This window comes from Centroberyx gerrardi, chromosome 8 (assembly GCF_048128805.1).
Source record: "Centroberyx gerrardi isolate f3 chromosome 8, fCenGer3.hap1.cur.20231027, whole genome shotgun sequence".
Taxonomy (NCBI): domain Eukaryota; kingdom Metazoa; phylum Chordata; class Actinopteri; order Beryciformes; family Berycidae; genus Centroberyx; species Centroberyx gerrardi.
Window position 1 is genome coordinate 6,244,698 of NC_136004.1, and position 24,479 is coordinate 6,269,176.

The 24,479-nt window shown below is 43.8% G+C and overlaps 2 protein-coding genes across 2 annotated transcripts in view; one reads left to right on the forward strand and one right to left on the reverse strand.

Annotated features, from left to right (window-relative positions):
• Window positions 1-3,128, forward strand: part of adam28 (ADAM metallopeptidase domain 28) — an 18,241-nt gene extending 15,113 nt beyond the window's left edge. The window contains exons 19-23 of the mRNA XM_071904344.2: window positions 163-256; window positions 406-511; window positions 620-713; window positions 807-902; window positions 1,748-3,128. Coding sequence (XP_071760445.2) covers window positions 163-256; window positions 406-511; window positions 620-713; window positions 807-902; window positions 1,748-1,780 — 423 coding nt within the window. The 3' untranslated portion in view covers window positions 1,781-3,128. The remainder of the gene's footprint in view (window positions 1-162; window positions 257-405; window positions 512-619; window positions 714-806; window positions 903-1,747) is intronic.
• ppp3cca (protein phosphatase 3, catalytic subunit, gamma isozyme, a) overlaps window positions 3,105-24,479 on the reverse strand; it is a 26,991-nt gene continuing 5,616 nt past the window's right edge. The window contains exons 2-13 of the mRNA XM_071904332.2: window positions 23,998-24,195; window positions 22,542-22,666; window positions 18,239-18,350; window positions 15,183-15,328; window positions 14,670-14,809; window positions 13,401-13,478; window positions 13,214-13,308; window positions 12,973-13,098; window positions 12,382-12,459; window positions 11,256-11,340; window positions 9,888-9,985; window positions 3,105-5,901 (exon numbers count right to left, since the gene is read on the reverse strand). Of these exons, the coding sequence (XP_071760433.1) occupies window positions 5,741-5,901; window positions 9,888-9,985; window positions 11,256-11,340; window positions 12,382-12,459; window positions 12,973-13,098; window positions 13,214-13,308; window positions 13,401-13,478; window positions 14,670-14,809; window positions 15,183-15,328; window positions 18,239-18,350; window positions 22,542-22,666; window positions 23,998-24,195 (1,442 nt within the window). The 3' untranslated portion in view covers window positions 3,105-5,740. The remainder of the gene's footprint in view (window positions 5,902-9,887; window positions 9,986-11,255; window positions 11,341-12,381; window positions 12,460-12,972; window positions 13,099-13,213; window positions 13,309-13,400; window positions 13,479-14,669; window positions 14,810-15,182; window positions 15,329-18,238; window positions 18,351-22,541; window positions 22,667-23,997; window positions 24,196-24,479) is intronic.

Sequence of the window (24,479 nt, forward strand, 5' to 3'; positions counted from 1 at the left end):
CTGTAATAAATGCACAGGAATTCATCTAGGTGAACATACTGAGTGCACAGTACAAGAGTTTCACAGTACATGGTACAACAGTGCGACCTACTAGAAAGCATGTTTGTAGTATTGAAATATCAGGATGTCAAAATAAAGCATCATCTGCTTTGTATTCTTCAGGTGTGTAATCACAAAACTCAGTGTCAGTGTGAACCTGGGTGGCTTCCTCCTAACTGTGATTCGATGGATGAAAACTTCAGTGGCCTTTCCAATGGTAAGACCTGTCTGGAGTTGTTCTTTCAACAAATATAAGAAATAAGTGTCATTTCAACCCAGTTAATATGGAACTCAAATGCATCACTGTGCTATGATGCACCGCTGCATTCAAATCAAATGCGCTTTTTTATTGCTTTATTTCTGCAGGGGCTGTCGCTGCCATCGTAGTGGTCACTGTGCTGCTGCTACTGGGTGCCGTTGCTGGGGCTGTAGGGTTCGTCTGGAAAAAACGACAAAGTCCCACGTTGCCGACGTAAGTAGTAAAATCAACCTGTTGTAGTTCTCGGTGCGGCTATGCACTGCACTCTCGCCTTGGGGAGGTTTGAGAACCTGCAGTTGAAGTCTCTCTCGCTTCCAACAGTGTGCACACCCAACGGAAGCAGACCGCGCTGGATAACCCGACGTACCACCACAGCCAAAAGCCAGTTCCCAGACAACACACTCCAGTGCCACAGGTAATGCGTTGGAAATTATCATAGGCATTGAGTTGGAATATGTCATATCTTGGATTTCCATGCACCGGCACTGATAAAATCCCACGATTTTAGATGGGAAGACCAAAGCCGAAAGGAGCTCCACCTCCGCCACCTCCAGCAGGGAACAGACCCAAACCCCCCAGCCAGAACTACTTAGCTGCACGTCAGGTAAGTCTCATTTCTTTGGGGAATTTGGAGGAGTCACACACTGCATTGCACACACACTGGAGCGTTTCCTCCTTTAGTTTGTTGGCCAGGTGAGAAGAATGCCATTCCAACTTGGGTGGCACCAAATAATGGCACAGAGACGCCTGAAAATGCGAGTCTCAGTCCTCTTCCTAGAGAACTGTGGTGCAGTTTGATAGGAGTGAGGACAATCCAACCAACTACAGAAAATGAAACCAAAATGCAAGGGTTTATGGGTAGAAGGAGACGGATGCTGACATCTGATAGCCAGCAGTTTCTCATGCCTGGAAAGCCTAGCAGAACAAAATGAAGTCTGGACTGATGCTCATTATGCAGCTATATCTTCATGTGTTCTTATCTGGTATGAACACCAGAGAAGAAGAGTGTAGACAAGCCCATACTTAGCTAGAGTTACAGGGACTGGGATCAGATTTGTTTTGACTCCCCCGGCTGCCAAAATCTCTAACCTGGCAGCATGACAGGTTACCAAAACTCTGTCCAATAAACAAGCTACTTATGAGTCCATGTGACTTTTGTTTACAATCCTTGGTTCGCTTGTAATTAGACCGTATGAACCTAAAGGAACCAAATACAAAACTGCAGCAAAGTAATCTTTTGCATCTGTAGGTGTGATCGCACCCTAACACACACACACATACAGTATGTGTAGGCATTAAGCCCCAATGTGACCAAAGCACAGGGGAATCTGCAAGCAGAATTACCGGGAGTAGATAGGGGTTCAATGTCCTCAGGGTTTCAAACCCAAGTTATGTTAAGTTCTCAAGTTACAACTCGCAATCAATGAATTCATCTTTTCTCTCCCCCAGGCTCTGAGACCAGTACCACCACCAAAGGTCTGATATCTTCCACAGTGCCACCTAATGGAAAACTAAGGGAGTACAAGACTCTCATCTCTGTCCAACTCCCCCAACGTGGGTCTGCTGGCAACCCAGAACACTAACTTTACATTACAGGGATCCACTCAAGACCATTGTTGTCCTTTCACTGCAGCGCTGCCTAAGGCATCAAGGAGGATATTTACACCAATGATATGCAAACTGCAGGATGGGCAAACTAAAGAAGTTGGGGTTTAATGTGTTACAAGCAAGCCAAGCACTGAGGACTTTTCATTACAGGGATGAAAGGTTGTTTAAAACAGCACTTTTTTTTTGACACTGAAGGGTCAGGAGTTGAGCTGGAAAAAGCTCTGGCCCCAAATATGAGCCATGTCATTTTATACGCTTTATTTATGTGTCACGGTCACATGGTACAGAATACTGCACATATCCGCATTAATAATCAAACAGTATTTGAGTGATTTGAATAGTATTTGAATGATTTGTAGTTGTTTTATCCAAAATTGTCTTTCAGATGCTATTTGACCTGTAGGACTGCACATATGTGGGTGTTGACTATCACTCATTTCCGCCATGTAAATAGATTTCTGCTAAACACGCTCATCACATCGCTGCTTGTCCCTGCTGAGCTCTGCATCGCTGAGTATAGGACACGATGTCCAGTTTTCACATTCTGTGCTGAGCAAGGATATAATACTGTAATATTGTCTACATGTTGCACTGCATAAAATATACATGTTTTAGCATTACTAATTGGAAGCTTGTGACTATAGTACTGTGCGGATACCAAGCAGCACTATTTCACTGTCCAAACTATGCCATCCAGCCAACATCTGAAACAAAATAAGTGCTTTTTTATACGTTTTTGTGAATGTTTTACCAGGCAGCTCCCAACTATATGAATGAAAGAGTTACGAAAACAGTAATGCAAATGAATAATAAAGTGGGGGGAAAAAAACGACTTGGATTTTAGAAAATGCTATACAAATGAATTATTGAGTGTGCAAAAAAGATTTAAATTTAAAGGTTAAAGCTTCAAAAGACAAGATGTTTATGTAAAAATACACCCATCTTAAAGCCTAAATCCCATCTAATTGAGACACTTTAGATTCACCTTATCTGCCCAAATTCAATTCCGATACTACTATTCCAACAGGTGGTGACATCACCTGGCACCAAAGATCAGCCAATAGCAGATTTATTTTAATAGCGATTTCAGCAGCATGCATTTTACGATTAGATTTCAGGCTTTACGCAGATTTGGGTTTGGGGTTAAGCTACTCTTTAAAGTGAAATAAGAACACACAAAAAGACGAGGCAAATAAAACACTGTATTTGAATTTTATTGGTTTTTTTTCAAGTGATACATCTACGTAGATAAAGACTTCATGGCCTCGCATGACAAGTACGGTACTTGATGAAAGGATTTCTCCCCCCTTTTTACAGCTATCGAAAGATTCTTAATGAACAATATTTTTTTTTTTTACATTCTGCAAGATATGTATAAGACCTAACAGGAGGTCAGTATACTGTATGGCTCAACCAAATAAAGCCTTACTCTTAAAACAATTTTCAACATCACGCTTCAGTTGAATGTAAACCCAAATACTTAAGCTTTAGGAACATTTCCCAGAAGTCTACTGAACATAACGGCAAACAACAATATTTTGGAAACAGTAAGGATATCAAGATTAATTTTACTGACATTTAATCTCTCCATTATGCCTGAAATGGGACACTGTCCTGGCTTCACTCCATTCACCATCCACACATACACACACACACACAGATCTTGACATGTGTGGCCAAGGTGGCATGGCACATGAGCGCAAATGCCTTATAAAAAAGGGTAAATTCACAAGAGAATAGCAAATCTTAAAGCTTTTTTTTTTTTCTTCTTCTTCTTTCTTGAATGACAGAAGACAACAGAATTACAGTCGGGTGTGTCGAAGCACCAGTTAAGTTGGTCGTATATCCTAGAAAAAACAAGTCTTAAAGGGTCGGGGGAGGGTGTGAAGAGAAGTGCTCAGACCAGAACAGAACTGAATTCTTCAGAAGGGAAAAAAATAATAAAATAAAATAAAATACACACCAGCAATCTCAACGCTAGTGTTAATGGTCCCCAGCCTGGTATGACCACGTGTGGTAAAAAAAAAATGAGTCAGCCATGGTTGAGATGATTACAGTACTGTTAGGCCTTGATAGACAGGTGCTAGTGAGGCGGCGGTACCTTTAATAGCATCATCCCTCCCAGTGGGAATGACTCAGTCCACTGTGTATGGGAACAGCATTGTCAAAGTGCTGTCATTTCACTGAAAGTCGAACGTTTCCCTTATTTAATGCGCATACAGTATTTATAACAATTCAAAAAACACCTGCATATAATCAACAATAGATGGAGACACTGATACAGCTTCAGTCAAGAAACAAAGAAAAGCCCCCAAAAGCACGCCCCTGTTTCTTTTTTTTTTTTTTAGTGTTCGACAAGAAAGCAACAACATCAAATCAAACTAAGTGCCATACTTCTGTTAAATACACGGAAAGTTCCTAAACAATAATGAACAATCAGTCTGATTTTTTCCGAGGATGGCACTGCCAGCAGCTCCTCTGCTTCGAGGGCGAATGTGTCCTCCGTCGTCCGAGAGGGCGACCGGAGAGAAAACTAATCCTTCTGTAGTTGTGTGTCGGTTGGTTTCTCGTGCCATAATCTTCACGTGCAGCGCTTGACCTCCCCCCCCCCCCCCAACCAGAGAAGTCGGCTTAGCTTCCAATGTTCGAGAGAAAGCGCAGCCCAAGCGGGGATCTGAGAGCGGTCGCCGGGCCCTGGTTCTGGTGACAGAATAAGACGTGCTGTGTTTCCCTTTTGGTTTTAGCAGAGCGAGAGCCTTCCTAGCTGCCGTCAAGTGAACACAGGTAGTAACAGCAACGGCACCAATGACGCAAAGCATCAATCCTTCAGTTTAAGTGTCGTTCGTTGAGGAATCGATAGCAATCCAGGAGGAAATCGAACTCTAGAAGTGACAATGGCTGCAAAATAAAATAGTATTTTCTGTCCCATATTGAACAAAACACTGAACAAAAGCAGTTGCAATGAGCGTTCAGTGGTTTTGGGGGTTTTCATCAAAGTGTTTTGGACGACTTATTAAAAGTCTTCATGAAACGTCCGCTTAAGGTATGAAATATTCATTTGCGGTAATTTTTCTGATATAATTTACTTCCCTTATTCATTTTTCCACTTTAAATACATATCCTGTATCTTTCGACTTACACACACATAAGCACACGCTGCGATGTATTCATAACCTCACAAGCCTATGATGTCTTGACAAGAAGCTTGCAAGATCCAAATGGCTTATGAGGCTACCATATTTGTACTTCAAGCCAGATTTTCCCTTACCAAACACACAGAAGACAATAGAAAAACTTAAAGTGACTAGAAGAACTCCTGGATAATAAGGGGTCAATCTACCTGTATCAATAATCAACTCAAATTTACAAAAATTCTCTTCTTTCATGTACTTTTTGTCTTTTTTTTTTATACCTTTGACATTTATCTATAAGTTATAACTTCATTGTACAGTATACATTTGAACAATTGCGAAATGTCTTCATTCAATGATTTGTCGCTATTACACAGAATATATCTAATATAATTCCTTTAATAAATAAAATAAGGTTCTATTTTTTCCCCCGCATCATCACATCGTGTTTGTATTTTTCGGCAGCCGAAAGCGGTTTTTCCCAGCGCTGTTGCCTCCTTTCGCTTTTTATCCACCGACGTTGTCCAGTTCCTTTGCCTGTCCGACTGTGAGCGAGCAGGTGATGGACAGGCAGTCTCAGTGGAAGAGAGATAGACAGAGAGAGAGAAAGAGAGAGAGAAAGACTGATTGGGGGTGTGTGAGTCAGGGGTCTGGGCTGGGACGGGTGAAGATGGGGAGGAGGGGGGGTATGCGTCTCTGTCGCCTATCCGTCAGTGCCGTTCTTGTTGGGGGCGTTGGCGTTGACCATGGTGCCATCTGGCTGCTGGCCATCTTTGCGAGGCGGCATCCGCTCGTTTATCCTGTCCAGACCGCGAGCCTCCTCGAAGTTACGGATCTTCCTCGTGGGAGAGAAGCCTTGAATGGCTGGAGGGCAGAAAAGACACGAAAGGGACAATGATGAGTTGTTGAAAAGGCCGTTTTGTCATTTCACTGCAAAATATCTGCTTGTAAGCCTCAAACAAACTGGATTCCTTGTGGAATTTCAGCGTTGGTGGTACAAACGACAGTCACTTGATACACACAAAACACAGTATTGGCCTAGCACAGTACAGACGACCAGTGAGTACAACGCATGCACAGGTAAACGATGACTCCTAGTGTCCAAACACCAGTGGGACAAGCTACAGCAAAAAACACCTCACACTTAAGAGACTTACGGTAAGGTCCCAACAGCCAGGGAAACCAGACAGAAAACATGTGCAAATAAAAAACAAAACAGACTTGTAAGGGCCCGTTCAGATATACTGTGCATTCATTTAAGTTATCAACAGGTTGAACAGAGAATGAACACACTGAGGTGAAGGTTTTAGAGGTGGATTTACGACTGGTACAAACAAGGGATTCAAGGGTACTCTTGCACAACCAGATATGTGACAATGAAGCAGTTATGCTCCTCTGAATTGAGACTGTAAATCACGCTGCCTGAATGCACTGCCCCAGGTTGCATTGCCCTAGTTGTTGGACAAACTCCTTTGTGTTTACTGTATTTAACAAGTGATTCTCATGGTCGAGGCTTTGTTGAACCGCTAACTGCCTAAGTGCCAAGAGCAGCATATCAACGGGGAGGGGCAGACGGTGGAGCAACAGCCAAATGGTGTAACAGGATTAGCTTCTGAAAATATCCTGGGGAGGGAGGTCCCTGGTCTTATCTGAGCCAGGTCTTAGCAGGCTTTTCTCTGGGTGGGGAGCCACACTTGGCTAGGACCCTCTGGCCCATGTGACCGTGGCCGGCAGCTGCTTGTCAACAAGGGACTATCCGGAACCTAAACCTGCTCTACGTTAGCCTCTAACAGGCCTTTTTTAGTCCCACAGTGACTCTACTTTTGTACCGTACTCTACCAAGCCTGGTGAGCTGAGGCGGGCGAAGTGACTCATCTTCTGAATCACTTCTTATGAAAAATTTTTTACAGACTGTCTTTCATCAGAGTTTTGTTGTACCCGTTCAATTCTCGTCGTAATTGCCCGTTTTATTCTTCAGCAAGCTCATTTGCGATTCACGTCATGGCACTTTTATCCGGCGTTATTGCCTGAAAGCCGCATTGTAACTCCACTTTGAAAAGTGCCATATAAATTAGTATTATAATGACTGAGTTAATGCAAGAAGGAGTCGGTGTAATCCAGCAGGCACTGATAATGCAAGAGCAACCATCGACAAAGTAAGATACAGGAATACATTAATCTGTGACATAACAAACAGACAGTGGTGAAACATAACAAAAAAAAGAAAATGGTAAAAACAAGAATAGAAGGAAAAGTTAAAGTGGGGGGGGGGGCTGCTTTTTAAAAGGGTGAACAAGACACACAAAAACAAACACACGAGGGGCTGAGCCACACAGCCATGCGTACCTTTTGCCTCAACTGCCTCAATGGTGGCTAGGTTAACGTGAGTCGAGGAAGGGGGGGGGGGGGGGGGGGGGGGAGAAAATGGAGTCGTCAAAGGCAGCCAGAGACAGCAAAATTAAAACAGTGATATCAAACTGTAAAAACCTCGGCATGATTAACAGGGGAAACAGATGGCAGAATATAGGCCGACACCCGTGGCACAGTCGTAAATGTAATGCAAACGTCATAGCAGCGGTAAAAGTTCCATCAGAACAAGTCGGTGGGTGGGTGGGTGGGCGAAGAGAGGAGCCTGTCGGAGATGTAAGATGGTGTTGGTGTTAAAGGGTCACGGGGGCTTAGGTGTGGCGAGCTGAGGGGGGATTTGGCTGAGCGCTAAGAGTCCTAAGACTGGGGGTGAGATGCTCGACGACGCCCAGGCAGGACTCAACGGCCCCACACAAGTAAAGCCGCAACGACAGTGTGCAGTCGGTCGTTCATTCACTCACACATACAAAGAGTTTCATTCCAAAATTAGACTGCACTTATTCAGACTGGATCTTCTATACGTTAGAAATGTTGAGTGATGAACTTCAGGTAATCATCATTTTTTCCTCCAAAATGGATGTACAACATTTCGGAAATGGACGCTTGCTCCGATGACAAAAAACGGCCAGTCTCACTTCTTATAGGATGCGCAGGTCTGTACAATATTTGAGTCTTGAACCTCTAAATCAAATGAACAGTCATCTGAAACATGAAGTGCTTTAAATCTCATTTCTCTGAGAAATGGTTGTGCGTTCAGGATGAATGAGAGCTGCGTCAAGATAACAGCCTGCGGGCGTGGAATCGGAGCTGCAGCAATCTTTCTAATTCAGCGCTGCGTTATGAGGTGCTTTGTTATTGGTGACACTTGGGGGGGAAAACAACTCTAGTCATGCGGGAAGACTTTACTGAATCTTTAATGTCCTTAGAAGGGGTTAATTTAAGTGTTGGCGTTTCTTCTCATTTCAGATAGTCCAAAGTCAGAGAGCAGCATGCCCCAAAAATGTCACTATGATGGTACAGTTGCTTCAAAAACTACAGCTGGGGCTGAGAGGGACAAAGTAAAACAAAAATACACTAATTTCTTTTTCAAGCCAGCTTAGCTCCTCTGAAATCTGCGGCTGGGGGAGCGGGACATAGACGATGGCATTCTCTCAAAGGTCACATCACGCGGCTTCTCTCCGATCGCTCCGCGGCTTCTGTGGGCCTCCGGTGCGGCGGAGTCCGACTCCCGGCATGTCCTCTGGCGGGCGAGGCCGGGCGCCGACCTTTAGATCAGAGGGTCAGCGGCCGCTTCCAGGTGACAGGACCGACCTCGCCGACCCGGACCGCCCACGGCTCAGGCCGAAAACTTTCCGCCCTGGAGGAAGGGGGGGGGGGCTCGAGCCGGAGTCTAGCCGAGGCTTCCCGCTGTGGGCGTGTCACCATTGATCTAGTACCCTTCAAAGAGGCTGCCGGGTCAGGGAAGCCTGATGCTCTCTCTAAATGTGACGACCGGATAGACGGCTTTGGTTCCACCATCGCCGAGGGACCAATGATGTTGACCGGCCATTGAAGGAAAAAGCAATCATCATCAATCAGTGATATTCAGCGCATTCCAGGAGTTATTTTGTGTGTCAGTGTTGTCATTTACTTTTCTGTTGCACCCAGTGAGAGTGGAGAGAGACAATGGCCAGTTGTTCATAATACAAAAAAAGCTGTTGCATTTTACATGCTACCGATGACAGGGTTGCAAAGATGGACGCTGTGGCTGCATTGCATTCTGGTCTACTGAGTCTACTGTCGGTGGAGAATCTGGTCTCTCTGCCTCTTTTAGGATGGATTTCTTATTCATGTTTTAGACAGCTGAAGCATTTTCCGCTTGACATCACATCATCTACATTTGGACAGTTATCCGCAGTTTTTTTGTGTTTTAGGGTGGATTTTCCCTTTAACAGATACACCACCTCTGGGAAACTTGGCCTCTACACCTCTGCAACGGTCATCATTATTCATCAAAGGCTTCAGAGGGAACAGCAGTTTCCGTATCTCCACCACGCCTTAACTTCTGCATAATGGGAAGTGGAAAGTGGATTTTTTTTCTCTCCTCTTAATGACTCCATTCAAGTTGTACAATGCCTTGTGAACCATGTATCCTTGATGACAGGGTTCAGAGTGGAGGCAGTGCGGTTAATGCAGGAAGAATGGTGCTGTGTTTGCTGTGGAACACCCTAATATCTCATGCAGTGTTTCCCTCCGGATTTTTCTGTCGTGCCGCGGTGGAAAAGTATCTAAAACTTTACTTTTAGACCATGTGACACCACTGAAATTAAACAGAAATGAAATTCTTTAACACAGGTTGGCCCACAGCATGTATTCTGAGGGGAACCAGATCAGGTGAGAAGGGGTGGAGGTGGGTCCCTGGGGGCTTCATCTAAAGTCTGGCTGCATGGTGGCTAGCAAGGAAGAATCAAGAAAAAGGGTGATGCAGGATAAAAGACACTTACCGCTCTGTAAGGTCTGCTTTCCCCCTGACAACACTCCCATAGGAAGGGTTCCAGTCGGGGTCAGCCCTTTGAGTGTTAACACACTCTCACTTTCCTCCCTGGACCAGAAACAAGACGAACACACACGCAAAGAAACACACACCATGAGCCTTTTCAGTTAGCGGGGTCGGTAACAGGGTGATCTAGCGGCTGCGAGACTGTCCCGCAACCAAAAGGTCACAAGTTCCATCCTCACAAGACCCTTAACCCGGAACCGCTCACTATCTGCTGGATGAGTGTCCGCGCTCGCTGCCAAGCTGCTAGCATGTGTCCCCGTTCTGTATGTGGGTCAGTGACGATTTGTGTCAATTTTAGCATCTGAAGGAAATATTTTTAAAGGATCAGTAACAAGTGTTAAGATTTGTGTCAACACACTGTTGTCGATAACACACTGAAGATATCCATCTTTTTCTACCGAGTCCAAAGAGGCTGGGGTGAACTACCGCAACAAAGTGCTCTACAAATTTGGGCGCAGACCTTTTAAAAGGGTTTTAAAATTGGACAATTAAGATTTTACAAAAATGCAAAATAATTACCAAGGCATAATTGTGACAAAGGTACTAAAACCTTTCACACACACCCTCCACCAATTACATTTGAGGTCATTTTTCATCTTGCAAGCAGATAAGTGGCTTACAGTTATTAAAAATGAGTTGCCTTGTGAAATGTCTGAGGAACAGTAATTCATAGAACTAAAATGACCGACACCTTGAATAGATAACATGTGAGACCGCTTAAATGTCCATATATTACTCCGATATCCTTTTGATCACCTTCACACAACAGATCATTTCCAAAGTAAAAGCTCATTAACTTTGCAGTCTAACCCTTTAAGAATGAAGTGAACTGGGGCTGGACTGGGGCTCTAACATTTTAACATTTAATTGTTTTTGAAATATCCTTTCATGTCAATGACCCATATGCGGCGGCCTGAACGACAGGCTGCTCTACATCTTGCCCACTCGCCGCAGCGTGACAAGCCAGCGGCAGCAGCATTAATCTGGAATAATGTCTAATGTCATTATACAGTGTAAGTGCATCATGACTCATCTCGTGCCAGCTCATTAATCCTAGCAGGGCAACATTGTGTTTTCAAACACAACTTCATTGTGCACTCAGCTGACTCCATTCATTTCGCTAACACTCAATGTCTTCCTGGCCCCACCGTGCCCTGGGACTCCATTCGGTTATTCTGACACCACCCTCCCCCCGCACCCAAGCTCATTGTGATCCATGTATACATGTAATGAGGCCGTTCTGGCTTGAATGTTATCATGAGAAAGGAATAGGAACATCAAAGGGAGAGCATTGAGGAGAGGCGACCCAGACCTGAGGACTGAGAAGACTCGGGCCATTTTCCCCACGGCGCGAATCTTGTTCCGGATGACCTCCTTACGCATCGCCGTGGCACCACCTGGAACCAGTCCACAATGTAAGGTTAAGATACAGCGCAGCGCCGGTCCTGTCAGCGCTCACATTTTACTGTAAATCATTTCTGTCAACGTGCAAAAAATAAACACTCTCTGATTTGTGAGAAGAGGAGGGGAGGACAAGTATGAGGAGCGGAGGAGAGGGATGACAGATGGGACGGGTCGGGGACGGGTAGGCGGGGAGTTCAATGGTGCGTTTCGGAGCGCGCCGGCTGATCTCCAGGGAGCTCTGACATCTCCTTCATGAACACCAGACATGTTTGACGCCGGCTGAACTACAGTGAAGTGCTGCCTATAAATCATAAAGCTCGTAGCTTTCCATGCTGTCCATCACTGAGGTGTGTGTGTTAACCCCATATTCAAAGCCAGGGCCGGGAATTTAAAATGTACACTGAAACTTCAATTCACGTAGTAACAGAGCAGAATCCTAACTCTCTGATTTTTTTTATAGATTGCACATTGGAACCAAAAGATTACAAATTTTTGAATTTTGAAGAAAATCTACAACCTGGATTGAGTGAATCAAAAGGTTCAACTGATTTGGGTTTTTGAAGGTTGGTACTGATATTTTTGAACTGAAGCTGCCAATACTAATATTTTGTGCTAGTATTCAATATCTTCAAATTTGACCATTTTCATGCCAAAAAAAAATCAAAAATTCATCCCCTAGATTTTTATTCTTCAGGGTTGAAAAGACTCTGAAACCATCACGGGGCACGAAAACGTTCCATTGAAACCCAGGATAATAATAACAAACATACTCATGCGTACTTGTGTGGAATATGATCAAAATGTCACATTAGAATCAATTCGGGTTAAGGGCTTCCCATAGACAACCATTAACTAAACAATAATTATGTAATCAACAAATTGGATCATCATGGACGACAGTGACTGGCCGATATCTGACTTGTAATGAAAGGTCAACAACAGGCTAATGCATCGGTCTAACCCAAATCAAAAGGATGAACTCTGGACTGCAGGGTTCTTCTAGTTCAACCGACTTGTTGCTCTTTCAACCTCACCTTCACATAGGTCATCTCCCTCCGACATGAGCTCATCGTCAGAGCAAATGTTCAGTACATTCACCAGCATCTCCGTCACTGTGGGGGAGAGAAGCCACTTTACAAGTCGGTCTGGTGCCAAGCTCGCGGTTAAGGCAGGGTTTGTGTGAAATTCCCTGACTTCACCGTGAATTTTCATATCTGGAGCAGAGCGTTTCCATGACTTAAAATGTACATGGTCGTAGTATATTGGAAGCTGGTTTTCGGTTCAGTAATATCTAAAGGGATAAATTCATGTAAAAGCAGCTGGTGGCCACCATATGATGCCATAAATTGCGTTGAATGAGCAGAAAAACACACTTGCATTCAACAGATATGGGTTTTGGAAGGTATTGAAAACCCTGATAAAAAAGGTAATTTACCATAACTGGCCCATTAGTAAAATTCCCAGATATTCCATGACTTAAAAGAGAACAGCTTCACCAACAGGTCTGGAGGAGAGCTCACAAAAATTTCAAAATACTCCAGAAAGTCCGTGACCCATGGGCACCCCAATAAACGGCTTATTTCTGGCTTTGGTGTCACATTTTCCTAACTGGACAACAGACATACCTTTCTCTCCAACAAAAGGCAGAGACCACGTGAAGACATCCATAAAGTTGGGCAACCAGTAAGGGTGGGGGGAGCAGTTGAACTGCCGAATGTTCATCACGTTGTTCTCGTATTTTAATACAGCGGCTAGCATGAGAAGAGAGGGGAAGAGACAGGAAGAGAAGCTGAAGGACTGATGGCTGGTATTGGGTGAGCAAAATACAACCACGATGATGATGAGAGAAAAAAAAGCTAGACAAACCTTTGTTGTTGTAGACGTCTAGGTAATTTGGAGCGGAAAAGATTGTGATTAATGAAGGAAAGCCTGTGGTCTGGCTTTTTCTGTACATCCGATACCTATGAGGCCACAAACAAAAAGACTCATTAGACATATTCCATATTATAATGCGCAGGAAAGGAGTGCAAAAAAACTTAATAGCCTCGCTTACCCTGCATCCTGTGCTTCGTGGGCTCTTATTACTGACAACAAGTTATTATTTACCAAAAAGTCGCACACCGCTGAGTAACTGCAAAGAGAGAGAGAGGCAGAAAGAGAGAGCGAGACAGACAGACCTGTTAAAACACTCAGCGGAGGTCAAAGCTTATTACAAACTCCGATCTCCCCGACTGAAGTCTGGCAGACAAGGAGTATGAGATACCACCGCAGCCCTTTGAGGAACAGCGTGTGGCCACTTACGACCGACTCGCTGGCTGTTGTTCGCTTATGGAAATACATTTTTAATCAGCATGTCTTGCCCTCTGGCCTGTTGAGCGAGGAGGTTTAATGATGCTGTGCGTTCAGAGCCAGGACTCTGGTATTTATGGGCTCTGCTGGCTTCTCCAGAGGCTGGGGACTGCAGCCAGAGGAGAGGAAAGGAGGCGAGAGGGCAGACTAGCTGAGCTTGATGAGGCTACTGGTGGGGTTTTTTTTTTTTACTGCCTTTCCCTCTTTCCCCGCCCCACCTCCCCGGAGAGAATGCTCAGGCAAAATTAGTGGGCCATCTGCGTTTGATTAGATCAACACTAGACTCAGATCAACAGTTTCCTACAATTAGCACTTCAATAGATTCCAGTCCTGTGCCGGAGATTTGATAAAGTCCATCTCAATCGAGTCAACTAGAGGTGCACCGATAGCATCTGCGGTATGGGGATCGGCATCGATCCAGCTCCCAGGCGGTCGTACTCGGATCAGCAAATGAAGCCGTCCTGATAATGATACATGAATGACACACGCTTTGGCGCAGTATAAAACTTTTATGGCAGGAAGAAAAATGTTTCATGATGTGAAAATGTTGAAATGCTGCTATTTGCAAAGTTCACAGGCAGAGCAACTATTGTTTCGAAGAGAAGCCTTGGCTGGATATGCAGGCTAAATGCCATTCTGTTTTATTAAGCATAACTACTGCACTGTTTATGTTAACCTATTCTGAATAAACTGGTTTTGAGAGTCCCTATTTTCTATTTCATTATAATTTGATCAAATTAATAAATAACTGCAATAGATTAACTTGTTCCTGTAACTGTTTTATAATGGGCAAATACTAGGTGGCATGACCGAGTAGTACTTGGATTGGTATTCCTATCGGCCAATCTACTTAACAAAGTACTATGTATTCATATTGGTTCATAAAAATTGGTATCAGTGCACCTCTAGAGTGAATCGAAGCTGCAGCTGAAATACTTGCCAAGTGACACTAGGCAACGATTTCATGCAATACCTGAAAAAGTAAGAGCAGCCTCTGACGGAGTTATGGTTGAAGTGTTCAGACGTCTTTTCACTGCCGTAGTCCTCGCCAGGGTCGGCCCAGATCAGGTCACACATGGGCCCGAACGCTGGAGGCTCTTTAAACCTGTCTAACTGTCGAGCACAACACACACACACACACTTAATGGAGATATGCTACAGATTGACTGCCTACATGCAAGAGATCACTGTGAGAAACTGTTGTGGAAACAGACTTCAATCAAGACTTTGGGTGCTGGTAGGGGAAGCTCAATATCATTGATACATGAGTTCTGATATGCTAATATTGCAACTCTTTATGTTCTGTGATGCCTATTCCACTCATTTATATTTCATTTGACTGCAGTAAAAAGATGAAAAATCTTGCATGCATTTAAAATATAAGGCCTTTAAGACTTTAAATACAATTTCATAAGGTGATGCATTGCAACATTATACTATTTCAATATTTTACCCCAACTTTAGGTGCCAGAGGTCAGTCACTTACTTTCCTAATGTCGTCTAGGCAGTTGATTTCTGGTGAGAGCCCGCCATGAACACACAGGAACTGTTGGTTGAGGAGGGCAGCAAGGGGCAGGCAGTCAAAGGCCTCCATGCAGGCATCATACACCCGTTCAGAGTATTTAATTTTACCTGCAACAAACACACAGGGAAAATACAAAATGTTTTTCATTAGCTGCTGGCAAATGAGCTCATTCTTTTGCAGCCCATTATCCACTGCATCGGTTGGGAGAAACAGATGTAAAAAGTTGAGTCCGTTGGGTTAATTAGATCAACTAAATCATGGGAATAATCTGTAAAAATAATAGTGACGGTGTCTGTTGATATTAATCATGTTCATTCAAATATAGCCACAATTTGCAAAATTTAAATCGCGTGTGCTCTCTCAGGTGCCATCGGCAAATGTTTGCCGGAGGTTGTGCTGCGAACAATTAGCAAAGCTCCTTTGCTCGGGGTTGGACCGGTGATACAACCTCCAGGATCTGCAGTGTCACTTGCACAACACTGCAGATCAGATTATGGCAGGAGGAAGTCTACTCCTTATAAGGAGGGAGTAGCCAGGGCTCTTATTGGGCCGGCATAGAAACAGCACAACGTGGGTGGTAGAGACCGGACAAGACGACGCTCGAGTACTGATTAATGTTGCATTCAGGGCATATGGGAAAGACAGTAGTTACGAGCCTCCTACTTGAAAATACTGTTCACCTCATCATTCAGTTGGTAAATACTACTTGAGAACTCTGGGTTTGGTGACAAGGTCTCAAATGGATTTTTTGTTGGTGGTTGACATTACAATGGTTTGCTGTAAAACATGAACTCAAATGTATAACTCACTAATTTTGTTTATGTGTGAAACAGCTGATCAGGAGCAACCACAATCTAAAGAAATCTTCAATCAAGGCATTTTGCCGGCTTCAAAAAGTTTGAATGCATGAACACTTCCAAGTCACTGCTTTTAACTGTAAAGTTGTTGTGACAGTTATTCCCATATGTTGTGAACGCAGTATACCTCCAACCAACCACCAAACGGCCCAAATTCAAATGTCAAATTAAGAGAGTACTTAGGTCAAGACCAGCATTCAGATGATTCAAGCTCATGGACATGGGCTTGGCTTTGAGGATGTGGTAGTTCATGAAATCCACCATTTCCCCGATATGGTCAGAAATGAAAATATTTTTTTTACCTTTGACATTTAACCATTTTTTTTTTTTTAGGACATTCCATACCATTTATATATGTTGCTTGGTAATCTCTTGGATAAATCCATAATGTGAAGTTACATAGAACCCAGCCAATAAATAAGCTTGTGTGCAACAAAATCAATGATCAAAAATTCTTCCAGAAGCAGGGCAACCAAATAACTTATATGGTCTACAACACTGCTGGAGAAAAATGCACTGCAAAAATGCAAAAAATACATTCCTAGGAAGTTTTCTTTTATCCATCACCATATATCAACTGTTAGCTCTGCTTAAAGCAAACAGCTTTTATCTGCCCAATTAGTTAAAGCACATGCTAATGAGTGCTTTTGTGCTTTCATTATAAACTAATTACACTTAAATATCTCTCTATACAGTACTACCCCCCCCTCCTCCAGCGACCACCACTCAAACCTCTGAAGGGGGGTGGGGTAGGGGGAAGGGGTAGGGGGGGTATTTAGTGACGGAGATCTATTCGCAACTGGTGAGCTTGTCTCTGCTGTCTGCCAAAGTGGCTTTGTTTCTCTGAGTTTGCATACTAATGCTTCCACACCTGTGCAGCTGCTTGACACATGCACACAAACACACACACTCTCAACTGTCACCGATTCAAATCAATGAGTGTGTGTAACTGTCTGAAAAACATCAACAGCATGCCTGGCTGCTCTCCATGCTCCAGCAGTTCACCGTCTGCAACATGAAAAGGAGAAGGCTTCGTCTCTCTGCGTAGTCTCTGATGCCGATGAACTGCCACATCTTGTGACAGGCCTTCCTGATCCTGCAGACACTTTCCTGACGAAGGCGTCCTGCTTGTGGGAAGCTACAGTAGTCACTCCGTCACAGGGCGCAAGAGCTGCGTACGTCACAGAGTTCCAGTACATTCACCGTGACTTCCATGGCATGTAACTCAATTGCCGTCACCAAAATTCTAGTTCGAGTCTACACACAAATGCGAAATTCATTTTTTCTGAATAGCTAATTTGAACGTCCCCAGTGTTGTTTGAGACTTACAAAAAAAAAAGAAGGGAAGGAAGGAAACCCACAAAAATCCACAAATTCACTAGCCACTTTTACTATTTTAGTAGGGTTTAGAACCAAACCGGAAGTCCAAATGATGGTTCATTACCTGCAAAAGTTCACACAGTGAGCAACACGATCAACATGTCTATTCATTTCCTATAGAGCTGAGCAACCAGGGAAACTCGGCCGATGTGCGGACGCTCAACAAGCTTGTTGACCTAGAAAAGCTGGCAATGGCCGAACTTCTGACGGTCATCAGCCATAAACAGCCAATCAGATTTCTGCACTTCCTTGTTTCCCTACCGATGTGATTTCATTTCATAAACTATAGTTCCTCCTAGCAAGTGCAAAACAGATGAGAAGTGAGAAGTTGACTGCAGCCATCCAAAGCTTCCCAGTTCTCTACAACTTTTATTTGAATGACTACAGGAATAAACATCTCAAAAATGATGCTTGGAAAACGGCTGCAGCCATCGTTTTGATAAATGCTACCTAATTAGCGCTCGCTAGCTAGCTATGTTAACTCATCAATATAGGATGTAACGTTATGACAGACAATACCAAAACAGCAAAAAATACATGATTTGCCTGTTCCAAACTTTGTAGCTACACCACTACAGAGATGCAATCGGACAGGGTTTGACCAACTTACCAGCCACAGCCAAAGTCTAGCAGCATGTGGCTAGTGGCTGCTGGTAATTTCCCACCCTAGCTATGTCCCATCTGGTACAAGATCGATCCAGGCGACTCTGAAGTGGTACAGAGAGTGTAGCAGCACATTGGACTGGCCTTCATAGGGCTGGGCGGAGACATTGCACTTACATTCCTGTTTGAAGGTGAAGTACTCTGTTAGGTGCCGGCACTCGTGGTTCCCTCGCAGGAGGAAGAGTGTGGAGGGGTGGTTGATCTTGAGCGACCAGAGGTAGAGAACACACTGGGAGGACAGACAGGGGAAAGACAGAAGGTGGGAAGAAGAGAGGAGAAGGAAGAGTCAGCGATGTGTGCTAACAAATGTGCAAACCTTGAAACCCTTAGCTTTGAAGGTGCTTACATAATTCGAGGGTGCTTGGTGAATGAAAGCCGTTTCAGCCTTGCACCGTATTGAAGCTATTCTACCATTGTGCTACTTCTAAGTTTTGAGAGACGCATGACGTGAACTTCAGGCGCACAAGGTTTGCTTTCCCTTCCTAAACCTATGTACACACACTGGCACTAAAAAGAAAGTGCATACTGAGACTCATCTCATCCAAAAAGCAACAGGTCGTTTTCCCCAGGCCATGTTAGAGGCCCTAATTAAAAAAAAAAAAATCAACGCCAGATTCAATCAAAACTAATTTATCCCCAAAATGCTTTGAAGCCAAATCTAAATGGAATCTGGGGCCGTATTTAATGTGTGACGACGACACTATGAAAAGCGGGCCAGCATTTACAATCCAAATGAACTTGCTTCCTCTTCGGGGCTCAGACGAGGCACTGCTCATTAGTCGCCACTTGCCACTCTCAGCCCACTCTTTTACATTAACATGCACCAACTGTGGTCTGCCATTAAGTCCTGAGAACAGGATGCCAAGGTAACCGCAGCCAGCAGGTGTGCGTTCACGTAAAAGACAATGTACAAAAAAAAAAAAAAAGTGTGGGGGCGACAGGACTACCTTGTCTTATTCCCCTCCATAGTTGGGAGGGATACTGAGCTGTGAAGTGCAGGTAAATGTGTGGAGGGGCTGTCGGCGTGACTGGATCTCTTATGTGCGGAGGCGGTGAAGGGGACGTGGCTTGGAGTGGCTGACATGGGTTTTAATGAGGAGAGTGCTCTGCTCTCTTTTAGCCAGCCGCTCTGCCTTAGAGCCTGGAGTGGGGGAGGCAGACAATGGGAAATGGCACAGAGCTTTGTGTGGCAGACATGAGTGCTGGCTAGCTTCACCTCAACCCCAAACAGACACACAGACACACACACACACACACACACACTGCTCAGCCTCTTCAGCCTGTGCTTGGTGTGTGTAGGGGCTAGACGGGGGTTAGGAGGGTTAGTCCACAGGAGCACTCTCCTGGATCAAAGAGAGACGGCTAAGTAGACGGAGAAGAGCTTAGAGAATGAAATGGATTGCTCACATGCACTGAATTTAGACTATGGCAAATTGCTGGCCTGCAAAGGGAATGCGCTACTTTGAGAGGCTGAAGTCAATCTTTACGTTACCAAGGTAACCACATCCCGAGATCCATTTTCCTATATCCGTCCTTTGTGTTATTCAAGCGAGCTCTGTGGCCTTCATATGAGACGCAGGGTTTTTTTTGGTAATGCTTCACATCACCAAATCAAACAGCTGCTCCCTCTTTTGGGTGGGTAAAAGGAATGGCCCCTGCATTTGGCCAGCTATCCCGCACCATAGTATGACTATCATCATGACTACAAAACACATAACAGATGGGCATCAGGGCGAATGGCCCTTCAGCACTGGCTGTGCACAGATCTCCCTGATCTTTCATCAAGAGCACTAAACGCAGAGAGAGAGAATCGTTTGAAACAGAATAACTAAGGCACCCAGCATCACTCAGCATACTGTATCATTCCCCATGCTGTTTCACTTCCCCTTTTCATCTGTGACATTTCACCCACCTCAATGTACTGCCATGTGCCCATCAAAGCCCCCAGAACCCACAGACTGATCAATATGTCATAGCATATTGCCTCGATGACTCTTACATACACTCCCACTCCACATTTGTCAGTGTCTGCACCAACATGGTGAATAAAACCATCCTTAGTTTGTGCTTCTCCGTTAGAAATCTACCTGAAAGCATTGCACTGATTTAGGCCTCTCTCTTCAGGTTGTTCCAAAAAATTCATTAACTACTCTACAATAGATGAATCAGGCCTGCCTACATAACAAGGGCAATGAAACCACAAGGACATGTTGTAAGTTACTGCCTGTTGCATTGAATCACAGTGTTTTAAAATGCTAATTCTGCAACCATAACAACCATTCACAGGACAACAGTAAAAAGCCTCGTGCTCCACAGTGATGTTGAGTGCTGAAATCAGATCAGGAACAATTTGAGTTTGATGTGCAGCTTTTGGTCAGGAGGGCACCAAAGCCAAATGATGATGGTTTTGAACCACACTGATGCTGATTCATATCCATAAAAGGCAGACACTGTTTAGGATGCCTCTCATTGTGAGTCAGAGTGAATGACAGTGAGAGTTATAGTTCACACTCCTTACCGCAGGGTACCCAATCATTTTACTAATCTAGAACCATGACTATTCCATGACATCTGGCAAAATTTTCTGTCAGCATTGATGCTGAAGTAAAGTTAAATAACATTATCTCACAATAAGTTATGGAGCATTGCTTTACTTTTTTCAATTGACTAGCTGATTTGAATGACCTATGTCTTGTTTTAGATACTACAGCTGTCAGGTGAGACTTATGTAATGAGCAAATTTGTTATTTGGGTTTTTAATTCTCCTCCAAGGTGCATAGATCTACTGTAGCACTAACCAAGTTTGATGTTTAACACTTAATTGGTTCCTAAAGTGATTGGGAATAAATTGCATGACATTTCAAAAACTCTCTCAACTTGTATCCTTTTCTTTTCATATCCTTTTGAAGCCTGAAAAAAAAAAAAAAAAAAAAAAAATTTAAAATTCCATGACATTTCCTGTTTTTGTCTTGACTGTGGGAGCCTTGTTATCAGCTGGGCTACTCTCTAAATCAAGTACCAGACCAATGCTAGTGCAGACCAGGCCAGAGAGGGTCAAACAACAGAGAATCATCATTCCAGAGACTCAGTAGTCTTGGTCTAGGGCTTGGGCTTGATAGCAGCAATAGCTGCAGAGGTACTATCAGTAAAATGCTGGGGATTGCTCTGTGGCTGGCACTGTAGAAGCAGGGTTTTGGAGGTTTTGGAGGAGTAGGGTGTGCCTTCAGTTTGGCGAGGTTGTAAATTATAAGTAAAACTGCAGACAGCAGGCCCTTGAAGAAGAAAACCCATAGAGGCAGATGGTTTAGTGAGTGGCTGGCAGGTCAGAAACCAAGGGCGAGCATTGGCACAGTACCTGAGTTTTGACTTCGATACCAATAATAAGTTTAGGCTAATATCTAAAAATTCAATACTACTACGATACCACAGCAAACAAGAAAAAGACTTGGTGGACTGTCTGATGGTGTTGAATGTTTTCAGCTGTTTGACATCGACTGCTGCAGTTCACCGTCAAGAGGCAGACTGCTGCTCTGTCTATTCCAATCCTTCTTGTATTTTTAAGCACTGCAATCCGCAGGTTTGCACCATCTGCAGGTGTCACTGAAATGGAATTTCTTGCAGAACTTGCAGAACACATTGGGTGAAAGTGGACTGATCTCAAACTTTCGCAACAGCGTTGAAGTAGTATTAAAATTTCAGTTATCATGACATTACCACAGGTCACCATCTTAAGAGACAATCAGCATGAGACACGCCACTATCCCAATTTAGTACAGCGTAGTCTACATCACATCAACTCCTTTTAATCCAAATCGAAAATATGGGCCCCAATTCACATACACTGCTCTGAGACACAAGCAGCAAGGCGTCAGACTCTAAAAACATATCAAGATGGCAGTTAACATTATGGTCTGACCATATGATGTAAGAGCAGTTTTAACTTGGCCCTAAGCCAAATGAAGAAGTGACATAAAGCCAATAGAGTGGTGGTGTCCCTGAGAGCTAGGGATAAAGACAGAGACGGCTAATCAACCCACGCCACACCAATACAGCAAGACAATAACAATAACAGTCTGAATATGGACCTCTATCATGCCACTCTAAGAAAACTTTGCCTATACATGTAGAGGAAATACTAAAAAAAGGAAAAACAACACTCCAGCAGGGACACACTTAAACTCAGACTGTACATTCCCATCCAACCCACCTAGTTTTAGATTACCTGTGAACCAAATCTAAACATCTAGTTTGTATATATGTTGGTGTGTAACATATTTAGCTGTCTTCACTGCGAACAGAGCGCAAAATGATGAATGAAAAGAACTCCTAACTTCACTATAGCACACAAACGGGTTTATGTGACTATAGGACAAATCTGAACACATCAAATGAAATGAAAGAGAAACCTCGCCCCTCTCACCTCAATACTGAAGTATCCTCGATCTACGTAGTCACCGAGGAAGAGATACCGTGTGTTACTGGGTGACCCTCCCACTTCAAACAGCTTCATAAGGTCAAAGAATTGTCCATGGACATCGCCGCATACTGAGGAAAGACAAATACAATGCTGTTTAATGCTCAACAACAACAACAACACACCATAATGACATTTAAAAATTGGTTATCATCATTGGTTATCATCACAGTACTTGCATAATACTTTTTACGGGCAAAATTTTGGAACTAATTTGTGTGCATCTTGCTCGACAAATGTGACTTGATGCAAATTCCAAAATTGTTTCTTACACTCAACTTTGGAGGAAAAGGAAAACATCAAGCCATCTGTTGTTTTTACAGTGCTTAGAGAAGTGCCTTTAAATTTCACACCTCCATCATCTTTTTTTTTATGCTGAATGACTGAAGGGTTGAGGCAAACATTTTAAACGGTATTGAAACCAGGGGAGCCGAGTGAATTGGCAATCACCAGCTATGAGTGAGGAGAAACCCAGGAGTGGAAGATTATAGTTTGCTGAGGAATGGTTTGATCTGAGTGTGTTGGATTGAGTGTGATGGACTGAGGTGCCCCCAGGCCATGCGTAGGACAGTTAAGAGGAAGTGGATAGCTTTCAAGAGCGTTGAGTGGACTTTGACAGCCTGCAACGTCCTTGTATCTGGCACTTGAGTGGGTATACGCCAGCTGTCAACATACAGAAACACTGGTGCTATGGAATAATGCCCAAGCCAGTGCTGTGTTTACTCTCTGTCCAAGACACCATCTACGCCTTCAGATTCAAATATTCATTCTGCAACCAATAGTCACTGTGCTCCTGTAATCTACTTTATTAACTTAATAATCATGTCATGGACTGAACTGATCCATTGTATACTGCTTTGCAATTCAGGGTTTACAGTGGAAGCACTGCACTGACTCTCTGTTGAGCTTTGTGTTTGCAGAGTCATTTATTCTTTTCCAGACCTAAGTTTCTTGACTTGACTTCAAGACTTTTTTTTTTAGATGTTCCAATATGATGTATGTGACAACTAGGCCATATCGCTCCATAGCTGAGGATCATTCTACAAAACACAAATATCACTATATGTGAAATGACAGTGGGTCTTGTACAGCTACAAATAATGTGCCGTGGTATGTGAATTGGTAGTGAACAATAATATTTTTACATACTTACATTACACTTACAGACATTTATACTTCCAAAACATTATTTTTTGTGTGATACTCTATCTACTACTCTATTTATCTAAGACACTTCAGCAGGGTGGATATCTGCTGTCATGGGGGCTTGAACCCAGGACTTCCAGTTGAAGGATGGCCTCCCTCTTCACTACGTCACCCTGCTGACCAAGACCTGAAAACTCTGAGGTGTCCGGACCTGTGCACGATATTACAGGGTCTTGCCTGGCATCTGCAAGCCTACCTGTTATGGGCGCCTCCACCTCCAGCATGCACTTCTCCTGTCGGAGGATGTTGGCCCCGTCGTTGATGATCTTGAGGGCCACGTCCTCCTCCACCCGGCCCTCCTTGACGAGGTGGTTGCGGAGCAGCTCCGCGTTGGGCTTCCCATCTTCGAAAAGCTCTTTTATGGTGAGCTTCTGCTGCGGAGGGTACGGCACGGCTGTCGGAGGAAAAGGTCAACAGCACCAATTAGGCTAACCCAATTACGGCTAATTATGATTCCTGAATTGCGACTAATTTTTTCATTAGCATTTCCTCTCCTGGCGGGGTGGGTTCAATTGGCATGCCAATCTGTAAACAGCTTGTTCGACTGGAAAACATCTGTATATGCAAGAAGAACTGAGATAAAATGCATCCGTGAAAGAAAAGATCAAAACACGGCATGTAGAATTTCAGACCAGTAATATGTGAGGAAATATGCCAGCAGAATGAGAAGTGGAGTGG